This window comes from Bufo gargarizans, chromosome 10, assembly GCF_014858855.1.
Source record: "Bufo gargarizans isolate SCDJY-AF-19 chromosome 10, ASM1485885v1, whole genome shotgun sequence".
Lineage (NCBI taxonomy): Eukaryota > Metazoa > Chordata > Amphibia > Anura > Bufonidae > Bufo > Bufo gargarizans.
The window spans coordinates 12,153,205-12,179,947 of NC_058089.1; the positions used below are offsets into that span (position 1 = coordinate 12,153,205).

The 26,743-nt window shown below is 46.2% G+C and overlaps 1 protein-coding gene across 2 annotated transcripts; it reads right to left on the reverse strand.

Annotated features, from left to right (window-relative positions):
* Positions 1-1,252: 1,252 nt before the first annotated feature.
* On the reverse strand, positions 1,253-22,729 carry NUCB2 (nucleobindin 2). 2 transcript variants are annotated; one of them, XM_044269950.1, is made up of 13 exons: positions 22,603-22,729; positions 13,808-13,951; positions 13,618-13,725; positions 13,374-13,500; positions 13,037-13,140; positions 9,210-9,395; positions 6,972-7,062; positions 6,370-6,428; positions 6,188-6,280; positions 4,448-4,537; positions 3,323-3,493; positions 3,113-3,194; positions 1,253-1,525 (listed from the first exon to the last, which is right to left on the reverse strand). In XM_044269950.1, the coding sequence occupies exons 1-13, from the start codon at positions 22,609-22,611 to the stop codon at positions 1,416-1,418; spliced, it is 1,374 nt and encodes a 457-aa protein (XP_044125885.1). In that variant the 5' UTR covers positions 22,612-22,729; the 3' UTR covers positions 1,253-1,415. The 2 variants fall into 2 exon arrangements, with proteins under 2 accessions (XP_044125885.1, XP_044125884.1); XM_044269949.1 differs by having other exon boundaries at positions 13,808-14,031; positions 22,603-22,725.
* Positions 22,730-26,743: the final 4,014 nt, after the last annotated feature.

Below are 26,743 nucleotides of genomic sequence, written 5' to 3' on the forward strand. Positions count from 1 at the left end.
ACCCCTCAACCTCCAGACTCAAATCAGATGCCCAATCAGCCTCAAATTGAACCCCCCCCCCCCCCCCATCAGCCTCACATGGGACCCCACAGCCCCCATCATACTCATCAGACACCACCAACCTCACGTAACCTCAGATTTCACCCTCCCCCATCAGACATTTCCCCCAAAAATAAAAAAATAAAAGTACCTCGCTTGCTCCAGGCGGCGCTGCATATCCAGGACTCACTGCTCCATCTCAGGACACCTCAGCGGCACCTGGAAGAAGATCAGGGGAGCGCAGCGCTGCCCTCACCTCCCCGTGTCTCCCGCATGCTAATGACCACTTCCATAATGGATGCAGTCATTAGCATTCAGACTATAAGACGCACTGCAACTTTTTTCCCCCATTTTGGGGGGGGGGGGGGAGATGGGGAGTGCATCTTACAGTCTGGAAAATACAGTAGTTTGTTGACCTTTGCGGGGCTTGGACCACAGTCCATGACCATAACGATTCTATCCCAGATGAAGTAGGGGACCCCCACACAAAAAAAAAAACTTTAAGTAGGAAAGTGTTGTTTTTTTTTCAGGTTCTGCATATTAGACAAAAACCCGAAGACGACTGCTGCCCTTATATTTTTCCAGAATTGCGCACTGAAGATGTGTTTTTTTCCAGGTTAAACACAAAGTAAAATAACGGCAAGAAAGAAAAGTGAAATATCATGCAACATCCTAACTACAGACGTAAGAAACACCCCGGCAGCTCCACTGACAGAAAATCCTTGCTGCCTAGAATAAACGGAATGTTACTTGGACTCCAGGGCGCCATCTTCTACTTCTCAATATCATTACAATTGTCGGTGACCTGCTTTTTTTCTTTGCAGTGAGGATCCTTCTGTTTATGATGTTGATGGTTTCTTACGCCTCGCTATCACAGGTTTCCCATTCCCGTCACAGCGAGGATCCTTCAGTCTGTGCGGTCGATGGTTTCTTACGTATGTACTTAGCTTTCCCCACGACACATCCTTATCACAAGTTTCCCGTTTTCTCCTCTCTGGCCTCTCGCTGTGGTTACAGGCGGTGTTCACGTCTGAAGGAGAAGCCAGGACACCTGTACACAGTAACGTTCTGTGGATAAAATAAGGGCATCCGTCTTCTATGAGATCAGGTCACCCCTCATTGAGCAGCTCCCAGAAAACCCAGTGCTCTGCGATAAGCGATATCCGGAACAGTCATGTCGGCGCAATACGATACATGACACCTCCCCATCCAATACACAGAAAATAATGACTTTTTATTCTCCTGGTTGGTCCTGGGCACAAGGTTAGAGGGTAAATAACATTTACAGGTTGGGGTTGAAGGGGACCCCGAGATAATGAGAAGTTTGTAGGCAGATCAGTAGTTTTCGGGTAAGGTCAGCTCTGGGCGGCTGGCACCTATGGCGTTTGCTGGCTGTGCGCTACTGAGGCATCTGATAAGTGTCCTGGGGGCAATGGCTGACGATTCCCAACATCTGGAGATGCCAAGTGGTTGACTTGTTCACCAACTACGAAAGAAAAAAAAATCCAAAATCACAAAAATCCATCATCTACCAGCAGTATAATCATCATCACTTCCATCACTGCCACCATTATTCTCCCCATCACTACTGGTATTATCATCAGTCACTTGAGAATAATCATCACTTCTGTGGGCATGGTATAGAGGTGCGGAGCCTCCGGCCCACAGGATCATCTCATGTGGCCCTCAGGATCATCTCATGTGGCCCCTGCCAGAACACATAATGAATATGCTAATGACCGCGTGCCTTATGGAAGCGGTCATTAGCATGCGGGAGGCACAGGAACATGAGAACGTCGCTGCACCGGCTGTCCTCACCTTCCCTGGTCTTCTTCCGGCCCCCGCTCTGTGTCCTGACACTTAGGCCTCTTGCACACGAACGTATTTTCATTCCATGTCCGTTCCATTTTTTTGCAGACCGTATACGGAACCATTCATTTCAATGGGTCCACAAAAAATGGAAGGTACTCCGTGTGCATTCCGTTTCCGTATTTCCATTCCGCAAAAAAATTTAACACGTCCTATTATTGTCCACATTATGGACAAGGATAGGACTGTTCTATCAGGGGCCAGCTGTTTCGTTCTGCAAAATACGGAATGGACACGGACGTCATCCGTATTTTTTGCAGATACATTTTTTTGCGGACCGCAAAATACATACGGTCGTGTCCAAGAAGCATAAAGGTGTCAGAAGGTAGAGCACGTAGATGCGCACTATGACTGCTATGTGTGGTCAAAATGGCATCTGTACTATGTACTATACAGCACAGGTACCATTTTGTGCTGCAAAAATACAGCGCTATAGATTTTTTTTTTTATTGAAGTGCAATTTTATGAATTTATGTAACTTAGTCAATTATATGTTAGAAGAAATATAGCAGTCAAATTTTTAAGTTGAGAATTTTGTACGGCCCACGAATGATGTTACAAATATCCAAATGGCCATCGGCCATCGGCAGCAAAAAGGTTCCCCACCCCTGCTGTATGATGTGGTCCCAGTCTGCACTCCAGTGTAATGGATCATAATTGGGCAGGTACTTCTCTCTCATCGGCGTGAGGAGACTTAGAGGCCATACATGCTCCTCTGGAATTCTGGGAAGAAAGAGATGCAAATGATCTCTTAACAAGCTCTGCCTCTAATTCAATCAGATGTATGAGCGGCTATCCTATAAGTCAATGTTCGACACATTACCTAAGCCTTGAGACATGATATTAAATAAGCCAGCACCTCATCTGCAGACAGCTGCACCGATTAAGGCGCTCTCTCCCGAAGAAGAGATAGTACCGTCCAAATCCTGACTTTGGCCTCTCGCCCAGTTAAGCCAGTGCTCTCTGCTCTGCACTGATGAGGGGCAATCCCCCCAAAACAGCTGTCTGCAGATGAGGTGCTGGCTTATTTATTTTTAAGTCATGTTTCAAGGTTTATTTAATATTTGAGTCATATTTCAAGGCCTATTTAAAGGGTTGAACATTGACTTATAGGATAGCTGCCCTACATCTGGTGGCATTAGAGGCAGAGCTTGTTAAGAGCTCATTTGCATCCCTTTCTTCCATGGATCATAATGAAACATACCTGGCTGGAAATGGACTCCGGGTTCAGGGACTGAGTGTGGAACAGGCGGCTGTTGCTTGTTCTGCTCCATCTGTTGTACGACCTGAGGAACACAAGTGGTCTAGTGTTATCAGGAGCCGCAGCAGGAGACTGGTGGCTGGTATCAGCCCAGTAATCCTCCCGTGCTGCTAATCCTGCAGACATGCACCCATCCCCTGTGCCCAGGGTTACCTGCTGCAGCTCCTGGCGCTGAGCCTGGATGTGCTGGTGCTGTTTGTGCAGCTCCTCCTGCTGTCTGTCCAGCTCTTCCTTTTTCCTCTTTAGTTCATCTTCGGTCTTAGAAATATGTTTCTCAAACTCCTGCAGCTCCTCCTCGGTGTAGAGCTGCTGCTCATCCAGGGTCTACCCATGACAAACAGCAAGGTAAGGGAGGAGAGGGACGGGGAAAAAAGGGAGGAGAGGGACGGGGAAAAAAGGGAAGAGAGGGACGGGGAAAAAAGGGAAGAGAGGGACGGGGAAAAAAGGGAGGAGAGGGACGGGGGAAAAAAGGGAGGAGAAAAGGGAACGGGGAAAAAAGGGAGGAGAGGGACGGGGAAAAAGGGGAGGAGAGGGACGGGGAAAAAGGGGAGGAGAGGGACGGGGAAAAAAGGGAGGAGAGGGACGGGGAAAAAAGGGAGGAGAGGGACGGGGAAAAAAGGGAGGAGAGGGACGGGGAAAAAAGGGAGGAGAGGGACGGGGAAAAAAGGGAGGAGAGGGACGGGGAAAAAAGGGAGGAGAGGGACGGGGAAAAAAGGGAGGAGAGGGACGGGGAAAAAAGGGAGGAGAGGGACGGGGAAAAAAGGGAGGAGAGGGACGGGGAAAAAAGGGAGGAGAGGGACGGGGGAAAAAAGGAAGGAGAGGGACGGGGAAAAAAGGAAGGAGAGGGACGGGGAAAAAAGGAAGGAGAGGGACGGGGAAAAAAGGAAGGAGAGGGACGGGGGAAAAAGGGAGGAGAGGGACGGGGAAAAGGGAGGAGAGGGACGGGGAAAAAGGGAGGAGAGGGACGGGGAAAAAGGGAGGAGAGGGACGGGGAAAAAGGGAGGAGAGGGACGGGGAAAGGGAGGAGAGGGGCAAAGTAAGTGAATGAGAGAGGAGGGGTAAGTGTGGAGGGGGTAAGGTAAGTGGATGAGAGAGGCGGGGTAAGAGAGGCAAGGTAAGTGGATGAGAGAGGCGGGGTAAGGGAGGCAAGGTAAGTGGATGAGAGAGGAGGGGTAAGGGAGGAGATGGACAAGGTAATGTAAGGGAAGATGAGGACACGGGATGGGTTTGTGGATGACAACCATTTCACCCGCTATCACTCAGAGCTCGGTGTGTTACCTCCCAGCCATCCGGCTCCAGGAACTCCCTCTTCTCCGTCGCTCGCAGGAACTCTTCTAGATTTATCAGTCGATCCTTATCCACGTCCACCTGCAGGGGCAGAGGACAAATATGTCCGATATAATCATCAGGGGGAAGTGGAAAAATGTCTGCACATTCCAATGCGGCTCTGTCGCACCAGTGTTAACCAATTGTCCAGTGGTATCAATTTTATTTACATGAAGCCGCACCAACCCTCACCGATTCCCTGGCGCTGCAGTTCTACCGCCGCGCTGCTCCCTGCTGACACAGAGATACCGCTGAGGCCAGTTACCACATGGCCAGCTATTGGCGGATCCGCCATCTTCCGCCGTTTCTGCAGTGTCAGCAGGAATTGGAGGGCAGACCAGGAACCGCAGCAGCAGTGGAGGGGGAATCGCTGAGGGCGAGTAATGTGGCTTCTTTTCATTTTGGAGTGACTGAGACATATGAAAAATAAGTAGACTCGTTAATGGGCGAAGTGACCTTGGAGAAGTGACTGGAAAGACAATAAAAACAGAATCCAGTTCCCATCCTGCCGGTCCCCATCAGCATCCACGTCAATGTCTACATGCTGCCGGCCCCCATCAGCATCCACGTCAATGTGTACATACTGCCGGCCCCCATCAGCATCCACGTCAATGTCTACATCCTACAGGCCCCCATCAGCATCCACGTCAATGTCTACATGCTACCGGCCCCCATCAGCATCCACGTCAATGTCTACATCCTACAGGCCCCATCAGCATCCACGTCAATGTCTACATGCTGCCGGCCCCCATCAGCATCCACGTCAATGTCTACATCCTACAGGCCCCCATCAGCATCCACGTCAATGTCTACATGCTGCCGGCCCCCATCAGCATCCACGTCAAGGTCTACATGTTGCTGCACCAGTGCCAGTTATGTGAGTGTGTTATGTCATGTAGGTATACTCAGTGCCGACACGTTACAGGTCCACTGCCACACGTCTACTCTATGTGAACTTTGTATACACCCACAGACACTGTATCTGACACACCCGTCATGTGTCAGTTCATGCCCATGTCATGAAGGGGTTAATGTTTATACCAGCCTTACGTGGAGCACCAGACGTGCAGGTCACAATGACCGTATGTACCTGGACGCTGTCCCTGAGGACAAAGCTTAACACTCCCTGAGTCAGGACGCCCTGAGCTCCATAGTGGCTGCACTTTAACCTGTGATTCATGAGCCATCTGATGGCTGCTGTGGAGCCGAGGACACCACCTCAGGGTCTTCATAAATGAGGTTCCACAAGCCATCTGATGGCTGCTGTGTAGGATGCCAGCTCGGGGTCTTCATACATGAGACTCTGTGTGCCATGAGCCATCTGATGGCTGCTGTGTAGGATGTTGCCTCGGGGTCTTTATACATGAAACTCCGTGTATCATGATCCCTCTGATGGCTGCTGTGTAGGATGCCACCTTGGGGGTTTTCAAACGTGAGGCTTTGTGTGTCATGAGCCATCTGATGGCTGCTGTGGAGGATGTTGCCTCGGGGTCTTTATACATGAGGCTCCGCCGGTACATAGGAGTCTTCACACGTGAGGTTACGTGCGTCATGAGACATTTTACACTGACCCCTGTGGGGGTTTGTGGATTGAGCTGCTGCCCCTTTGTCAGACACCCTGCCCCCATACAGCCCAGTCCATCAATGATCCTGCCCTGGATTCCGATCACCCAGGGCTACACAGCTCCTCACCTCGCTCATCACATGCTCCCTCATCCGTAATCGCTCTTCCTCCATCTCCACCATGTCGTCCTCCTCATTTGTTGGGTCATATGCTTTCTCAAGCTACAAAAAAACAAAAGGAGACATTATGTAAATGTGAAAAGCCAGCAGCGGTGAGTCACGGGCGTCGTGTGGTCGGAGCGTCCTCTTACCTCCTTGGTGAAGAGTGCCTCAAGCTCCTGCTCATCAATGAAGCCGTCGCCGTTGGTGTCTGTAAGGAGATGCACAAGCTGCAGTGATGAGAGGTAATACTCTGGCTCCGGCTGCTGCCCCCGGTTGTCCGGCACTCGTGGTACACACAGATATATATTACTCCCATTATAGCATCAGGACAACCGAGGTGCCAGATTCGGCACATAACCAAGAACAGAGCGGAAGAGACAGAGCCAACTACAATGGGGTCTGTTCAGGATCCTGCTGTATTACAAATAAAGTCCTGCAATGCAGATGTGAACAAGCCCCCTACATGGCAGAGGCCAAGTCCACATAGGAGCTCAATGCTGCCAATACACAGACTTCTTAAGATGCCCCCTCCTGGAGACCTACCGGGCGACTGACAGCGGTGCAGGATGCATCCTGTAACCAGGTTATGTGGACGTCAGCCGAGGTCAGTTATCAGTGTATTTAATAGTCTCTGCACCCACCCAGCAGACATGCCCACATCAGGGACTGTCAGTATAACCCCCAGCCTCCTGACCGATGAGCTGGTGGTCGGCAGCGATGCCGCAGCTGGTGTTTGGCGCTGATTACTCACCGTGCAGCTTAAAGAAAGTCTTGGGGTCAAAATCTGAGGGGTCCAAGCCGTCGGTCTCCTCCCAGACCTCCTTCAACTGATCTTTGCTGCCCTGGTAATGGGATAAAGATAAATCTAAGGTCAAGGGTTTGAGGAGATCGGATTGTCTGGAATCTGAAGGGGCTTTGCTATGCGCACGCTGTGTGTCCCCACCTATTTTGGCTATAGTGGCGCCATTGATAAAATTCTGAGACAGCAATGGCCTCCTTCACATAGCGGTCATCTAGACATTCCCGAATGTATAACTCCCTCTTATGTCGCTGAGTTATAGACGCAGGGAAGCAGTATAATGGGATTCAGCATCGCTGAGACTGGTGGGAATATGGTTCAGGGTGACGGGTTCCACCATCCTTATTGTGGTTACAAACGTTGATCCAGCCTGAATGCCCGTGTGGTCGGATATACACTGGCGAGGCTACTGCGGAAGTCAGCGGGCAATAACCTGGCATACGAAACCTTTTAATGGAAAGGGACATTCAGCGAAGCTGCTGAGGTTTGGAGTGACCGACCGCGTCCTGTACTGAAGCAAGGGCGATAAATCACTGATCTGCATCATTAGATGCTTGGCCCCCAAGGGCCCTGATTTGGGCTTTACAGTAGGGGGCTGTTCCACAGACAATGGCAGACTCCCAGTTGGGCTTGACCCTTTTGCATCATTTTACTGACACACTTTTTTACACTTTTTGTACGGGGAGCCAGGCACTATGCAGAACCAGAGTGGAAACTGGATCAATTGTGAAACATGTTCTGGAGGTGGGTGTCCTAGGATTGACATAGAATACTCCTGACTGACCGTCGGGGGTAACAGGGACAGTGTGAACACGGAGTAGTCCCCTGGGATGCGGGTCAGACAGTTCTCTTTATTATCTGCTCTGTGCTTGCATTGAGCTATGGGAAGAGGTGGCACATTCCTCTCCTTATGTGTACGGAGCTGCCAATGCCGCTCTGTGTGATGGACGACGCTCACTCTCTTAGTGGATTCAGGTATCCGGCGGAGAGATGAAGTGAAGAATATGTGTGCTGTGGTGCTTTAAGTGAGTATGTGTAACAGCATCCGAGCAGGGGAGCAGCCACGAGGGATTATTGGTAGTGATATGGTTAGCAACCTCCGATCATACATGATGTGTGTGGTAGCCTCTGATCATACATGACATGCGCCGTAGCCTCTGACCATACATGACAGGCATGGTAACCTCTGATCATACATGACATGCGCGGTAGCCTCTGATCATACATGACGTGCGCGGTAGCCTCTGATCATACATGACGTGCGTGGTAGCCTCTGATCATACATGACGTGCGTGGTAGCCTCTGATCATACATGACGTGCGTGGTAGCCTCTGATCATACATGACGTGCGTGGTAGCCTCTGATCATACATGACGTGTGTGGTAGCCTCTGATCATACATGACGTGTGTGGTAGCCTCTGATCATACATGACGTGTGTGGTAGCCTCTGATCATACATGACGTGTGTGGTAGCCTCTAATCATACATGACGTGTGTGGTAGCCTCTGATCATACATGACATGCGCGGTAGCCTCTGATCATTCATGACATAAGCAGTAACCTCTGATCATACATGACATAAGCAGTAACCTCTGATCATACATGACATGCGTGGTAGCCTCTGATCATTCATGACATAAGCAGTAACCTCTAATCATACATGAAGTGTGTGGTAGCCTCTGATTATACATGACATGTGTGGTAGCCTCTGATTATACATGACGTGCGTGGTAGCCTCTGATTACACATGACGTGTGTGGTAGCCTCTGATTATACATGATGTGTGTGGTAGTCTCTGATTATACATGACGTGTGTGGTAGCCTCTGATTATACATGATGTGTGTGGTAGCCTCTGATCATACATGACGTGTGTGGTAGCCTCTGATTATACATGATGTGTGTGATATTCTGTTGCTACCCTGGATGTGATTGAAACACAGTGTGTGCCAGACATGGGCAATGGAGCTTTGACAATGCCGACTTGGGGCATACTAAGAAGAATGTGGACACATGATGGACCTTGCTCCACAATTCCTATGCTGCCAGAGCTCGGCTTTCATGCCAGCTATGTTTCTTAATGATGATTTGTCTACTTTCGTGAAGATTTTGATTGCATCTATCCAGATGTGCACAGAGGGGAAAGCATGCGTGGGATGTACACAATGGTCACATGACCTCCAGCCACTCACCGGGTGGTTAATTTTGGGGTGCTCTCTGTGCTTCTTCTTCATCTCCTCATATCTGGCCTCCTCCTGTTTCCGCGTCTCGTCATCCAGACTCTTTAGATATTCTCTCCTTTCGTGTTCCTTCATCATCTCGTATCGCTTGAACTCGTCGTGATGCTCCTTGTCGTAGTTCTCCAAGTCTTTAGTGGCCTAAAAACAGCAAAGCGTCATTGAGCAATATGGGCAGCAGTGGGCGCCATCACCCGTCACATGACTCATGCTCACTGCGCCACTTTCTTGAGCATTCTCAGTAATAAAGATGGTGTCAGCTGTGAGCAACTCATGTCAGCCACCAGCATCCAGAAATCTAAGCAAAAGCACCGCGCCGTCTAATAAATTAGTAGAATCTGCGTAAAGCAAACTGCAGAAGAAAATAAAACTGATATATGTGGGGTTATAGATGTGTACACGGATTCGAGGACATCTGTATATAGTGATGTCACAGCAGCCACATCTCATACAGTGATGTCATCTGGGCCCCGCCTTACACAGTGATGTCACTCATGACTGCAGTGATTGCAGCAAAGCTCCCGAAGTAGCAGATAGAATCAGCGCACTGCACCGGATACTTCAAGGTAGGTGTTTATTAAATCAAAACACATAAAAAACAAATAAAAACTAAGCAGTTTGGTTGCGTTCTGCCACCTTCATCAGGCTCTGAAGAAGGCGGCGGACCCGCAACAAAATGCGTAGCTATTGTTTATTTTTTTATTCGATAAACACCTACCTCGAAGTATCCGGTGCAGTGAGCTGTTTTTATCTGCTACCTTCGGGAGCTTCTCTGCCTTCACTTCTCCTTTTTTGCAGTGTCTGGCGAACGAGCGCAGCAGCCGGGTCTCTCCTCCTGGTGTGCAGGAACCTCGCCCTTCACCAGTATCGTGCCTGGTCTGCACAACATAATCCGGTAAGGTGCACTGACCCACAGGGCTTAATACAATGACCTCCTAGGAGATATCAGTCCAGGGAGCGCCCCCTCTCCTTTCTCTGTTACATCTCATGCAGTGATGTCACTCAGCCTCTTCCCTGACATCTACATCTCATGTAGTGATGTCACTCAGCCTCTTCCCTGACATTTACATCTCATGCAGTGATGTCACTCAGCCTCTTCCCTGACATCTACATCTCATGTAGTGATGTCACTCAGCCTCTTCCCTGACATCTACATCTCATGTAGTGATGTCACTCAGCCTCTTCCCTGACATCTACATATCATGTAGTGATGTCACTCAGCCTCTTCCCTGACATCTACATCTCATGTAGTGATGTCACTCAGCCTCTTCCCTGACATCTACATCTCATGTAGTGATGTCACTCAGCCTCTCCCCTGACATCTACATCTCATGCAGTGATGTCACTCAGCCTCTCCCCTGACATCTACATCTCATGCAGTGATGTCACTCAGCCTCTTCCCTGACATCTACATCTCATGCAGTGATGTCACTCAGCCTCTCCCCTGACATCTACATCTCATGCAGTGATGTCACTCAGCCTCTCCCCTGACATCTACATCTCATGCAGTGATGTCACTCAGCCTCTTCCCTGACATCTACATCTCATGCAGTGATGTCACTCAGCCCCACCCACACAGCTACATCTCATGTAGTGATGTCACTCAGCCCCACCCACACAGCTATTTTCCCTGCCAAGTGTTCCAAGGCTGAGGATCTTGTGCCTCGTTGGTGTTAAATAAGCTACTGTTGTTATGTTGTCTGAAAAGACCTTGGCATGCTGGTTCTTCAGAGATATTTTGCCACCTTTAACATGTTGCAGACTGCAGTAAGTTCTCTGTAATGTGACAATCGGTCGCTTGTGCTTTTGGTAAAAAAGAAAGAGTGACAACCTTTGCTCCCCATCCCGACTTGCTTGCATCGGTCTGAATTTGGATTTCTGGATGTTTTTGCCAAAGTATTCCATTTTGAAGGTTCTCCTTTTTCTTCCACCAACTTAGGCTACTTTCACACTTGCAGCAGAGGATTCTGGCTGGCAGTTCCGTTGCCGGAACTGCCTGCCGGATCCGGCAATCTGGGTGCAAACGGATGCATTTGTGAGACTGACCCGAATGCGGATCCGTCTCACAAATGAATTGCAATACCAGATCCGTCTTTCTGGTTGTCATCCGGAAAAACGGATCCGGTATTTTTTTTCTCCACAGATTTAATGGTCTGCCCATGCACGGATAGAAAGAACGGATCCGTTTTGCCGGAACACTCGGGGCCGGATCAGATTAGTGGTGATTGATTACATAACTGTATCATGTACCTCGCTGTTTGCTCAACATTGCCCGATTCTCCGCACTTGTTATTTTGTATTTACTTTGATGTTGTAATCTTATGTTGCCTTTTTTCTTGTAGATACTATGTTATTCCCATCCATGCTAATACTATGTTATTCCCAGCATTAATGCATTTCAATGGAAATTAATACCGGATCCGGCATTCTGGCCGGGAGAGAAAACTGGATTTCAGGATTTCTGGCCGGAGAGAAAACTGCAGCATGCTGCGGTATTTTCTCCGGCCCAAAAAACTGAAGACAGCCTGATGCATCCTGAACAGATCGCTCTCCATTCAGAATGCATGGGGATAAAACTGATCAGTTTTTTTCCGGTATTTAGCCCCTAGGACGGAACTCAATACCGGAAAAGAAAAACGCTAGTGTGAAAGTACTCTTAAGTCTCTTTTTACCGATTGAGGTATGAGGATCTTTTTGTCCAAGGAAGATTGTTTTTTGTCCCAATTTTTCAATATTCAACTTTGGAGAGTCCTGGTGTGCGCTTGGCTCCAAGAGAATGACGTTACTCATGATGTTAGGAGTCCTAAAGTCTTCATGCCCTGGAATCTTACTTATCTTTATCTTTTCCTGTGGAAGAGCCTTGTACCGCGGAATCTAAAAGAACGTCTAAAAACATTATTTTTGTGGTTGGTTGACGGAAGGATTTTTTCCTATTTATGATCCAACCTAGATCCTGTATTTTTTGTAATCTGTGTGTCTGACAGAAACCTCTTTGGTTCTGTCCACTAACAAGAAGTCGTCCATGTATGGAATAATCGTTATACTTCTTTCCATGAATAAGGCCACCATTTCTACAATTATCTTTGTAAAAACTCTTGGAGCTAATGATATTCCGGAGAGCTGTGAATGGGGAGTGGCACAATACCCCTGTGGGATTTCTTATTGCAAATCTTAGGAACTTTTGTGTATCGGTACGCGATAGTACGCATCCTTCAAATGTACAGATGTCACAAATGCACCTTTCCCTATTAATGGGATTGTAGAGGTTCTTGAATCCATCTTGAATTTTCTGTAAAGGACTGATTTGTTCAACTGCTTCAGGTTTATAATAATACGTGAAGAACCGGCAGTTTTGTTTTTTACTAGGAAGAGTTTTGAGTAAAACCTTTTTCTGAATCCAGAACCGAGATCATCGCTGCAGATTTTTCTAAACCCTGACTTTGGGACAATAGGAATTGACCTGAAACCTATTTGGAGGGGTTGAAGAATATCCTTGGGCTAAAATGCTTAAAACCCAAGGGTTTGATGTTATTTTTTTCCCACTGAGGAAGAAATTTCGTCAACCAGGGCCAGCAGTTCAGAGATTGTGAGAGGAAGAGGTTATGAATAGTAGGGAGTTAGTTACACACCAAATGCAAGTTCTCATACAGTGACGACACTCTGCCTCATACAATGATGTCACCACAGCCCCACCCCTGACAGCTATAGCTCCTACAGTGGTGTTGCCACAGCCCCACCCATGTCAGCCTGTCCATCAGCCACAGCATCATCTGCACACTCACCGCTTTGATGAGCATGTCTAGATCTTGGGGCTCAAACGAGTGAGGGTTCTTGTGATTGAGGTGATTAAACTTCTGAAGGAGTAGTCGACGATCAATACCTGCACCTGAGGAATAGACACAAGTGTCAGCTCCTGCTATTACATACAGTGGCTGTGGGGTCACACCCAGATAGAAGATCCTCTGTATATAAAAAAAAAAAAAAAAAAAAAGGGGTACAGTCAGCAGGACAAGCAGAGCACCGTCTCTATCAACTGCTAGAAACTACAACACCCCAAATTTTATAGAAGCAGAGGAGGTGGGGTGATGTCCACCACATAACAGATCACCAGAACCTCACTCTCTGGGGCGCTGAGCTTCGCCTTAATCAGCATCCGCAGCCGCGCCACCTCCTGCCTCTTCAGCTCGTCCAGCTTGGTCCGGATGTGATGGCTGACCAAGTCCAGCTCCTTACTGATCCTCCCGCTCTGTGGAGACAATAAAGGACATCCATTGTCTTCGTTAGTACACGGGGTCTGTCTTGCTGTAAAGTATATGACCCCCCCCCCCTCATGGGTTTGGGGGTATAATGAGGCTCTTCTTACCTTGATGTCCTCAATGTCAGCAGACTGGATCTTCTCTCGGAAATGCTCGTCGGTCTCCAGGACTTCCACCACCTCCTTGAGGTACCGGTCATAGTAGAGTCCTGTGTCCTGTCACAAGAAACAAGTCACCACCACGTGTGTCATTCACCTGTGTGTCCCCCCTTCCCTTGTATAACCATCCATTACTCACAGAGGACTGAGACTTCTGCCCCTCATCTGCCGCCTCCACATTCGCCTTGGTTTTATCTGTGTCGATCGGCACGGCGCCGATTGTTATCAGGGTGCAGATCAGCAGGAGACTGGCAGGGCGGCGCCACCTGCTCCACCAATGTATCTGCAAAGAGATCATCACATCCCTGATGAGCAATGACCGCAGCCGGGGCGTCATACAGCAGGTGTCCAAAATCTGTGGGGCTGAATTCAGCGGGTGTCAGGCAAGTTGTGGATATCGTTAGGCCAGATGTAGCGGGTGTCTGGCCAAGTGCACCTAATATAGCCGAATTTCAGGATAATAAATGACCCCCATAATATTTTATAATGCTGTGCCTGATATCAGCTGTAATGATTTGTACTGACAGTATCACGTCAGTACAGTTCAGGAGATGCCAGGTCGGGCAGGGACACACAGCATTATATAAAATTGTGCGCTCATGCCACAGTCTGGGAAAACAAGCCCCCCCCCCCCATCTGAAACTATCCTAAGGCAATTCTCTTATAATCCTGGATATCCTCTTTAGAGTACATTCACACGATCAAATGTGTTTTCCGGTCCGCAAACTGTGCATCCGCAAAACATGGATACCGGCTGTGCGCATTATGAATTTGCGGAACGCACATGGCTATTTCTATGATACAATAGGACACAGTAACTTTTTTTGCGGGGCTGCGGAATGGGAGTACGGATGCGGTCAGCGCATGGTGTGCTGTCCGCAACTTGTGTGGCCCTATTGAAATGAATGGGTCCGTTATGCAAAGTTGCGGAACGGATGGGGAGCCAGTCGTGTGAAAGCAACTTTGACGGTAAAGCCCCTCTTCACCTGGGCAGTAAACAGTTAATGATAGACTCTCTGATGGTCCGGGGCAGTGAAGATCACACGCTCCACTCTGTTCATGAGGCGGTGCGATGATCTGCGGGGCCCGGGGCCTCACTTTGTGCGGCTTCACATCCATCATGCGCCAAAAACGCTCATAAGTCGCTGTCATCCTCCTCGGGCAGCAGAACCGGTTCTACCAGCTGCGGGGGAGGGGAAAAGCCAGGGAGGACGCTGACAACGCTCGTCTGACAAACGTGTCCCAAATCACAGGGACCCGACGGCACAAAGGACAGCTGCCAAACGCTGCGACTGAATACAGCAGCCAATCAGGAGTAGAGATGCACTGTAAAGCATGGAGGGCAGATAAACTGCAACTGGAAAATCTAAGGGGAAAGGGCGGTGACTTCAGATTACATGAAATACCAACAGACAACGAATCTGAAGTGGAGCCGCCCCTCCCAGCTGCGTCCTAAAAAAGGGGAGCAGCAGAGGGCGAGGGCTACACAGCAACATGACGTCGATGGCGCTGCACTGTGACATGTGACCTGCGGCGACTGCGCCGAAACCTCCATCCAAATAGCATACATGAGCGATTAACGGGTCACAGTGCAAAACCATTGACCGTCAGTACAAGAAATGTCGCTGTGCGGCTGTGACCTTACGTCGTGCGACAATAAGACGGCGTGCAGCTGAACTCTACAGCACAAGTGATAGAACAGCAGCAGTGTAAAGCACAACGGATCAGACAGCAGCCAGTGTGAAAGCAGGGTAAAGCATGGCGCTGTGAATCAGATATAGTAAAAAGGAACAAAGACAGCAGATGTGGTACTGTGCGGTGTATATATACTGAGAGAAGTGGTACTGTGCGGTGTATATATATATATATATATATATATATATATATATATATATATACTGAGAGAAGTGGGACTGTGCAGTGTATATATACTGAGAGAAGTGGTACTGTGCGGTGTATATATATATATATATATATATATATATATATATATACTGAGAGAAGTGGGACTGTGCAGTGTATATATACTGAGAGAAGTGGTACTGTGCGGTGTATATATATATATATATATATATATATATATATATATATATATATATATATGAAGAAAAAAGGCGGCACTGGCTCAACGAAGAAAAAGCGGGTGCACGCCTCAGAGGGAATGGAATGATTTCCCTATTGAAAATAACAAGAAAAATGAGCGGCACTCCAAGTAATAAAGTAGTGAATCCTTTATTCACACCAGTGGTGCAACGTTTCGGCTCTGATCGCGAGCCTTCCTCAAGCCTGAGGAAGGCTCGCGATCAGAGCCGAAACGTTGCACCACTGGTGTGAATAAAGGATTCACTACTTTATTACTTGGAGTGCCGCTCATTTTTCTTGTTATATATATATATATATATACACTGAGAGAAGTGGTACTGTGCAGTGTATATATATATATATATACTGAGAGAAGTGGGACTGTGCAGTGCATATATACTGAGAGAAGTGGTACTGTGCGGTATATATATATATATATATATATATATATATACACACTGAGAGAAGTGGTACTGTGCAGTGTATATATACTGAGAGAAGTGGTACTGTGCGGTGTATATATATATATATATATATATATATACACACTGAGAGAAGTGGGACTGTGCAGTGTATATATACTGAGAGAAGTGGTACTGTGCAGTGTATATATACTGAGAGAAGTGGTACTGTGCGGTGTATATATACTGAGAGAAGTGGTACTGTGCAGTGTATACATATATACTGAGAGAAGTGGTACTGTGCGGTGTATATATACTGAGAGAAGTGGCACTGTGCAGTGTATACATATATACTGAGAGAAGTGGTACTGTGCGGTGTATATATACTGAGAGAAGTGGCACTGTGCAGTGTATACATATATACTGAGAGAAGTGGTACTGTGCGGTGTATATATACTGAGAGAAGTGGTACTGTGCGGTGTATATATACTGAGAGAAGTGGTACTGTGCGGTGTATATATACTGAGAGAAGTGGTACTGTGCGGTGTATATATACTGAGAGAAGTGGTACTGTGCAGTGTATACATATATACTGAGAGAAGTGGTACTGTGCGGTGTATATATACTGAGAGAAGTGGCACTGTGCAGTGTATATATACTGAGAGAAGTGGTACTGTGCGGTGTATATATACTGAGAGAAGTGGTACTGTGCAGTGTATACATATATACTGAGAGAAGTGGTACTGTGCGGTGTATATATACTGAGAGAAGTGGCACTGTGCAGTGTATACATATATACTGAGAGAAGTGGTACTGTGCGGTGTATATATACTGAGAGAAGTGGTACTGTGCAGTGTATACATATATACTGAGAGAAGTGGCACTGTGCGGTGTATATATACTGAGAGAAGTGGTACTGTGCAGTGTATACATATATACTGAGAGAAGTGGTACTGTGCGGTGTATATATACTGAGAGAAGTGGTACTGTGCAGTGTATACATATATACTGAGAGAAGTGGTACTGTTCGGTGTATATATACTGAGAGAAGTGGTACTGTGCGGTGTATATATACTGAGAGAAGTGGTACTGTGCGGTGTATATATACTGAGAGAAGTGGTACTGTGCAGTGTATATATACTGAGGGAAGTGGTACTGTGCGGTGTATATATACTGAGAGAAGTGGTACTGTGCAGTGTATACATATATACTGAGAGAAGTGATACTGTGCAGTGTATATATACTGAGAGAAGTGATACTGTGCAGTGTATATATACTGAGAGAAGTGATACTGTGCAGTGTATATATATATACTGAGAGAAGTGGTACTGTGCAGTGTATATATACTGAGAGAAGTGGTACTGTGCAGTGTATATATACTGAGAGAAGTGATACTGTGCGGTGTATATATACTGAGAGAAGTGATACTGTGCGGTGTATATATACTGAGAGAAGTGATACTGTGCGGTGTATATATACTGAGAGAAGTGATACTGTGCGGTGTATATATACTGAGAGAAGTGATACTGTGCGGTGTATATATACTGAGAGAAGTGATACTGTGCAGTGTATATATACTCAGAGAAGTGATACTGTGCAGTGTATATATATATACTGACAGAAGTGGTACTGTGTGGTGTATATATACTGAGAGAAGTGGTACTGTGCAGTGTATATATACTGAGAGAAGTGGTACTGTGCAGTGTATATATACTGAGAGAAGTGGTACTGTGCGGTGTATATATACTGAGAGAAGTGGTACTGTGCGGTGTATATATATATATATATATATATATATATATATACTGAGAGAAGTGGTACTGTGCAGTGTATATATACTGAGAGAAGTGGTACTGTGCAGTGTATATATACTGAGGGAAGTGGTACTGTGCAGTGTATACATATATACTGAGAGAAGTGATACTGTGCAGTGTATATATACTGAGAGAAGTGGTACTGTGCAGTGTATATATACTGAGAGAAGTGGGACTGTGCGGTGTATATATAATAGAGAAGTGGTACTGTGCAGTGTATATATACTGAGGGAAGTGGTACTGTGTGGTGTATATATACTGAGAGAAGTGGTACTGTGCAGTGTATATATACTGAGAGAAGTGGTACTGTGCAGTGTATATACTGAGAGAAGTGGTACTGTGCGGTGTATATATACTGAGAGAAGTGGTACTGTGGCAGTGTATACATATATACTGAGAGAAGTGGTACTGTGCAGTGTATATATACTGAGAGAAGTGGCACTGTGCAGTGTATACATATATACTGAGAGAAGTGGTACTGTGCGGTGTATATATACTGAGAGAAGTGGTACTGTGCAGTGTATACATATATACTGAGAGAAGTGGTACTGTGCGGTGTATATATACTGAGAGAAGTGGCACTGTGCAGTGTATACATATATACTGAGAGAAGTGGTACTGTGCGGTGTATATATACTGAGAGAAGTGGTACTGTGCAGTGTATACATATATACTGAGAGAAGTGGCACTGTGCGGTGTATATATACTGAGAGAAGTGGTACTGTGCAGTGTATACATATATACTGAGAGAAGTGGTACTGTGCGGTGTATATATACTGAGAGAAGTGGTACTGTGCAGTGTATACATATATACTGAGAGAAGTGGTACTGTTCGGTGTATATATACTGAGAGAAGTGGTACTGTGCGGTGTATATATACTGAGAGAAGTGGTACTGTGCGGTGTATATATACTGAGAGAAGTGGTACTGTGCAGTGTATATATACTGAGGGAAGTGGTACTGTGCGGTGTATATATACTGAGAGAAGTGGTACTGTGCAGTGTATACATATATACTGAGAGAAGTGATACTGTGCAGTGTATATATACTGAGAGAAGTGATACTGTGCAGTGTATATATACTGAGAGAAGTGATACTGTGCAGTGTATATATATATACTGAGAGAAGTGGTACTGTGCAGTGTATATATACTGAGAGAAGTGGTACTGTGCAGTGTATATATACTGAGAGAAGTGATACTGTGCGGTGTATATATACTGAGAGAAGTGATACTGTGCGGTGTATATATACTGAGAGAAGTGATACTGTGCGGTGTATATATACTGAGAGAAGTGATACTGTGCGGTGTATATATACTGAGAGAAGTGATACTGTGCGGTGTATATATACTGAGAGAAGTGATACTGTGCGGTGTATATATACTGAGAGAAGTGATACTGTGCAGTGTATATATACTCAGAGAAGTGATACTGTGCAGTGTATATATACTGAGAGAAGTGGTACTGTGTGGTGTATATATACTGAGAGAAGTGGTACTGTGCAGTGTATATATACTGAGAGAAGTGGTACTGTGCAGTGTATATATACTGAGAGAAGTGGTACTGTGCGGTGTATATATACTGAGAGAAGTGGTACTGTGCGGTGTATATATATATATATATATATATATATATATATACACACTGAGAGAAGTGGTACTGTGCAGTGTATATATACTGAGAGAAGTGGTACTGTGCAGTGTATATATACTGAGGGAAGTGGTACTGTGCAGTGTATACATATATACTGAGAGAAGTGATACTGTGCAGTGTATATATACTGAGAGAAGTGGTACTGTGCAGTGTATATATACTGAGAGAAGTGGGACTGTGCGGTGTATATATATATATATACTGAGAGAAGTGGGACTGTGCGGTGTATACATACTGAGAGAAGTGGTACTGTGCAGTGTATATATACTGAGGGAAGTGGTACTGTGTGGTGTATATATACTGAGAGAAGTGGTACTGTGCAGTGTATATATACTGAGAGAAGTGGTACTGTGCAGTGTATATATACTGAGAGAAGTGATACTGTACGGTGTATATATACTGAGAGAAGTGATACTGTGCGGTGTATATATACTGAGAGAAGTGGTACTGTGCGGTGTGTATATATATATATATATATATATATATATATATATACACTGAGAGAAGTGGTACTGTGCAGTGTATATATACTGAGAGAAGTGGTACTGTGCAGTGTATATATACTGAGAGAAGTGGTACTGTGCGGTGTATATATACTGAGAGAAGTGGTACTGTGCGGTGTATATATACTGAGGGAAGTGATACTGTGCGGTGTATAAATACTGAGAGAAGTGGTACTGTGCGGTGTATATATACTGAGAGAAGTGGGACTGTGCGGTGTATATATATATATACTGAGAGAAGTGGCACTGTGCAGTGTATATATACTGAGAGAAGTGGGACTGTGCAGTATATATATATACTGAGAGAAGTGGTACTGTGCGGTGTATATATACTGAGAGAAGTGGTACTGTGCAGTGTATATATACTGAGAGAAGTGGTACTGTGCAGTGTATATATACTGAGAGAAGTGATACTGTACGGTGTATATATACTGAGAGAAGTGGGACTGTGCGGTGTATATATATATATATACTGAGAGAAGTGGGACTGTGCGGTGTATACATACTGAGAGAAGTGGTACTGTGCAGTGTATATATACTGAGAGAAGTGGTACTGTGTGGTGTATATATACTGAGAGAAGTGGTACTGTGCAGTGTATATATACTGAGAGAAGTGGTACTGTGCAGTGTATATATACACTGAGAGAAGTGATACTGTACGGTGTATATATACTGAGAGAAGTGATACTGTGCGGTGTATATATACTGAGAGAAGTGGTACTGTGCGGTGTATATATATATATATATATATATATATATATATATACTGAGAGAAGTGGTACTGTGCAGTGTATATATACTGAGAGAAGTGGTACTGTGCAGTGTATATATACTGAGAGAAGTGGTACTGTGCGGTGTATATATACTGAGAGAAGTGGGACTGTGCGGTGTATATATACTGAGGGAAGTGATACTGTGCGGTGTATAAATACTGAGAGAAGTGGTACTGTGCGGTGTATATATACTGAGAGAAGTGGGACTGTGCGGTGTATATATACTGAGAGAAGTGATACTGTGCAGTGTATATATACTGAGGGAAGTAATACTGTGCAGTGTATATATATATACTGAGAGAAGTGGCACTGTGCGGTGTATATATACTGAGAGAAGTGATACTGTGCGGTGTATATATACTGAGAGAAGTGATACTGTGCGGTGTATATATATACTGAGAGAGGATACTTAGCTGCAGTGTATATATATACTGAGAGAAGTGGCACTGTGCGGTGTATATATACTGAGAGAAGTGATACTGTGCGGTGTATATATACTGAGAGAAGTGATACTGTGCGGTGTATATATACTGAGAGAAGTGATACTGTGCGGTGTATATATATACTGAGAGAAGTGGTACTGTGCAGTGTATATATACTGAGAGAAGTGATACTGTGCAGTGTATATATATACTGAGAGAAGTGATACTGTGCAGTGTATATATATACTGAGAGAAGTGGTACTGTGCAGTGTATATATACTGAGAGAAGTGGTACTGTGCAGTGTATATATACTGAGGGAAGTGGTACTGTGCGGTGTATATATACTGAGAGAAGTGGGACTGTGTGGTGTATATATACTGAGAGAAGTGGTACTGTGCGGTGTATATATACTGAGAGAAGTGATACTGTGTGGTGTATATATACTGAGAGAAGTGGTACTGTGCGGTGTATATATACTGAGAGAAGTGATACTGTGTGGTGTATATATACTGAGAGAAGTGGTACTGTGCGGTGTATATATACTGAGAGAAGTGATACTGTGTGGTGTATATATACTGAGAGAAGTGGTACTGTGCGGTGTATATATACTGAGAGAAGTGGGACTGTGTGGTGTATATATACTGAGAGAAGTGATACTGTGTGTTGTATATATACTGAGAGAAGTGGTACTGTGCAGTGTATATATACTGAGAGAAGTGGGACTGTGCGGTGTATATATATATATACTGAGAGAAGTGGTACTGTGCAGTGTATATATACTGAGAGAAGTGGGACTGTGCGGTGTATATATATATATACTGAGAGAAGTGATACTGTGCAGTGTATATATATATACTGAGAGAAGTGGTACTGTGCAGTGTATATATACTGAGGGAAGTGGTACTGTGCGGTGTATATATACTGAGAGAAGTGGGACTGTGTGGTGTATATATACTGAGGGAAGTGGTACTGTGCGGTGTATATATACTGAGAGAAGTGGGACTGTGTGGTGTATATATACTGAGAGAAGTGATACTGTGTGTTGTATATATACTGAGAGAAGTGGTACTGTGCGGTGTATATATACTGAGAGAAGTGGGACTGTGTGGTGTATATATACTGAGAGAAGTGATACTGTGTGGTGTATATATACTGAGAGAAGTGGTACTGTGCGGTGTATACATACATACTGTGCGGTATAGAGGGAGCAGGTTCCGCACGGCCCCTAGTCACACTGCACAGCCTGTAACGCGTGCTCTACCCCGGGCGCACAGCACCGGCCTCACCTGCTTCATCCTCCGGTCTCCGCTCTGATTCCTTCTCCAGACCCGGTAAACTAACAACCTCCTCCAGTGACAGGCTCCGCCTTTCCCGTGGATTAAGCATGTGTTACCGAGGAAACATGCTCCGCCATCTGCCACCCGATTGGTTATTACTTCCTGACGTCATTGCTCGCGGTGACATTTGATTGGCTGAGTGTCGTAGGTGGACCTAAGATTGAGCGAGACGTCTGAAACGTGGCGCAATGATAACGAAATACTGCGGTAACCTAGCAAGCAGCAGCCTCCTCCCTGTCACTTAGCAACAGCTGAGCCACAGCCTTCTTCATCTCACCTACCACCTCATCATAGCTTGATAGCTCCCGTCATCACTGCGTATACTCCCATCATCCCTACTACCCGTGTCTACTCCCAACATCTCATTTATACTCCCATCATCTCTACTACCCCTGTGTATACTCCCATCAAACCTACAACCCTGGATATACTCCCATCATCTCTACTACCCCTGTGTATACTCCCATCAAACCTACAACCCTGGGTATACTCCCATCATCTCTACTACCCCTGTGTATACTCCCATCAAACCTACAACCCTGGGTATACTCCCATCATCCCTACTACCCATGTCTACTCCCAACATCTCATTTATACTCCCATCATCTCCACTACCCCTGTGTATACTCCCATCAAACCTACAACCCTGGGTATACTCCCATCATCTCTACTACCCCTGGGTATACTCCCATCATCCCTATTCCTCCTGTATATACATCCAATTATCCCCGCTTCCCTAAGTATACTCCCATCATCCATACTACCCATATGTTTACCACCATTTTCACTACAACCACTGTATTATTATACACTCCCATCTTCCCTGCCGCCCCTGTGTACACTCCCATCTTCCCTACTACTCCCATCTTCACCTGCTGCGGGTCCTCAGCCCCTTCCTCTTACCAGTGCACTGACTGATTCACCTTCCCTGCAGCCATTGCCCGGCTGTCACAGGTTTTACCAGGACTGTCCTTGTGTGTCTGACAAGTTTGGTGCCGGTTAGTTGTCAGGAGTTCTTCTGGTCCATATTCTTTAGTGTTTCGGTTAATTCATTGTCTCCTGACCTTGTTTACCTGTCTGCTACCCATCCTGATCTATCATCTGCTTATCATAACTCTTAAACTCTGCCTGCCCTTACCTATCATCTGACTACCATACTGCCTGAACTCTGCCTGCCCTTACCTATCATCTGACTACCATACTGCCTGAACTCTGCCTGCCCTTACCTATCATCTGACTACCATACTGCCTGAACTCTGCCTGCCCTTACCTATTATCTGACTACCATACTGCCTGAACTCTGCCTGCCCTTACCTATTATCTGACTACCATACTGCCTGAACGCTGCCTGCCCTTACCTATCATCTGACTACCATACTGCCTGAACTCTGCCTGCCCTTACCTATCATCTGACTACTATACTGCCTGAACTCTGCCTGCCCTTACCTATCATCTGACTACCATACTGCCTGAACTCTGCCTGCCCTTACCTATTATCTGACTACCATACTGCCTGAACTCTGCCTGCCCTTACCTATTATCTGACTACCATACTGCCTGAACTCTGCCTGCCCTTACCTATTATCTGACTACCATACTGCCTGAACTCTTCCTGCCCTTACCTATCATCTGACTACCATACTGCCTGAACTCTGCCTGCCCTTACCTATTATCTGACTACCATACTGCCTGAACTCTTCCTGCCCTTACCTATCATCTGACTACCATACTGCCTGAACTCTGCCTGCCCTTACCTATTATCTGACTACCATATTGCCTGAACTCTGCCTGCCCTTACCTATCCTCTGACTACCATACTGCCTGAATTCTGCCTGCCCTTACCTATTATCTGACTACCATACTGCCTGAACTCTGCCTGCCCTTACCTATCCTCTGACTACCATACTGCCTGAACTCTGCCTGCCCTTACCTATTATCTGACTACCATACTGCCTGAACTCTGCCTGCCCTTACCTATCATCTGACTACCATACTGCCTGAACTCTGCCTGCCCTTACCTATCATCTGACTACCATACTGCCTGAACTCTGCCTGCCCTTACCTATTATCTGACTACCATACTGCCTGAACTCTGCCTGCCCTTACCTATCCTCTGACTACCATACTGCCTGAATTCTGCCTGCCCTTACCTATCATCTGACTACCATACTGCCTGAACTCTGCCTGCCCTTACCAAAAATCTGACTACTCTGCCTGCCCTTACTTACTATCTGACTACCCTAACGTCTTATCTCCACCTCAGCCTGTCTACTGCTGTAGTCGGATGCCACATTGCCTCATCTCTACCCAGCTGACTATTCTTGCTGCTTTGATACTACAGATTGCTGTGTGTGTGTGTGTGTATATATACACTGCTCAAAAAAATAAAGGGAACACAAAAATAACACATCCTAGATCTGAATTAATTAAATATTCTTCTGAAATACTTTGTTCTTTGCATAGTTGAATGTGCTGACAACAAAATCACACACAAATTAAAAAATGGAAATTAGATTTTTCAACCCATGGAGGTCTGGATTTGGAGTCACACTACAGGCTGATCCAACTTTGATGTAATGTCCTTAAAACAAGTCCAAATGAGGCTCAGTAGTGTGTGTGGCCTCCACGTGCCTGTATGACCTCCCTACAATGCCTGTGCATGCTCCTGATGAGGTGGCGGACGGTCTCCTGAGGGATCTCCTCCCAGACCTGGACTAAAGCATCTGCCAACTCCTGGACAGTCTGTGGTGCAACGTGACGTTGGTGGATAGAGCGAGACATGATGTCCCAGATGTGCTGAATTGGATTCTGGTCTGGGGAACGGGCGGGCCGGTCCATAGCATCAATGCCTTCGTCTTGCAGGAACTGCTGACACACTCCAGGTCTAGCATTGTCTTGCATTAGGAGGAACCCAGGGCCAACCGCACCAGCATATGGTCTCACAAGGGGTCTGAGGATCTCATCTCGGTACCTAATGGCAGTCAGGCTACCTCTGGCGAGCACATGGAGGGCTGTGCGGCCCTCCAAAGAAATGCCACCCCACACCATTACTGACCCAATGCCAAACCGGTCATGCTGGAGGATGTTGCAGGCAGCAGAACGTTCTCCGCGGCGTCTCCAGACTCTGTCGCGTCTGTCATGTGCTCAGTGTGAACCTGCTTTCATCTGTGAAGAGCACAGGGCACCAGTCGCCAATTTGCCAATCTTGGTGTTCTCTGGCAAATGCCAAACGTCCTGCACGGTGTTGGGCTGAAAGCACAACCCCCACCTGTGGACGTCGGGCCCTCATATCACTCTCATGGAGTCTGTTTCTGACCGTTTGAGCAGACACATGCACATTTGTGGCCTGCTGGAGGTCATTTTGCAGGGCTCTGGCAGTGCTCCTCATGTTCCTCCTTGCACAAAGGCGGAGGTAGCGGTCCTGCTGCTGGGTTGTTGCCCTCCTATGGCCTCCTCCACGTCTCCTGATGTACTGGCCTGTCTCCTGGTGGCGCCTCTATGCTCTGGACACTACGCTGACAGACACAGCAAACCTTCTGGCCACAGCTCGCATTGATGTGCCATCCTGGATAAGCTGCACCACCTGAGCCCCTTGTGTGGGTTCTAGACTCCGTCTCATGCTACCACTAGAGTGAAAGCATCGCCAGCATTCAAAAGTGACCGAAACATCAGCCAGGAAGCATAGGAACGGAGAAGTGGTCTGTGGTCACCACCTGCAGAACCTCTCCTTTATTGGGGGGTCTTGCTAATTGCCTATAGTTTCCACCTGTTGTCTATCCCATTTGCACAACAGCATGTGACATTGTCACTCAGTGTAGCTTCCTAAGTGGACCGTTTGATTTCAGAGAAGTGGGATTGACTTGGAGTTACATTGTGTTGTGTTCCCTTTATTTTTTTTGAGCAGTGTAATATATATATATATATATATATATATATGTGTGTGTACCACCCCTCTGCTCTCCTGCCCCTCCACTATATATATATATATATATATACACACACACACACACTGGTGTACATAAAAAATCATTGTGCCCCATAGCAGGAATATGAATTGGGCAATTGCGGACAAGAAACAAGAAAAGGTATG

Excerpts from the sequence above, each read along its gene's own strand:
- NUCB2 (XM_044269949.1), bottom strand. The coding sequence starts at position 22,702 with ATGCTTAATCCACGGGAAAGGCGGAGCCTGTCACTGGAGGAGGTTGTT. Across the intron at positions 13,501-13,617 it reads CTGACATTGAGGACATCAAG|AGCGGGAGGATCAGTAAGGA; the intron begins GTAAGAAGAGCC and ends TTGTCTCCACAG. Across the intron at positions 3,494-4,447 it reads TGGAGCCGGATGGCTGGGAG|ACCCTGGATGAGCAGCAGCT; the intron begins GTAACACACCGA and ends TGTCATGGGTAG.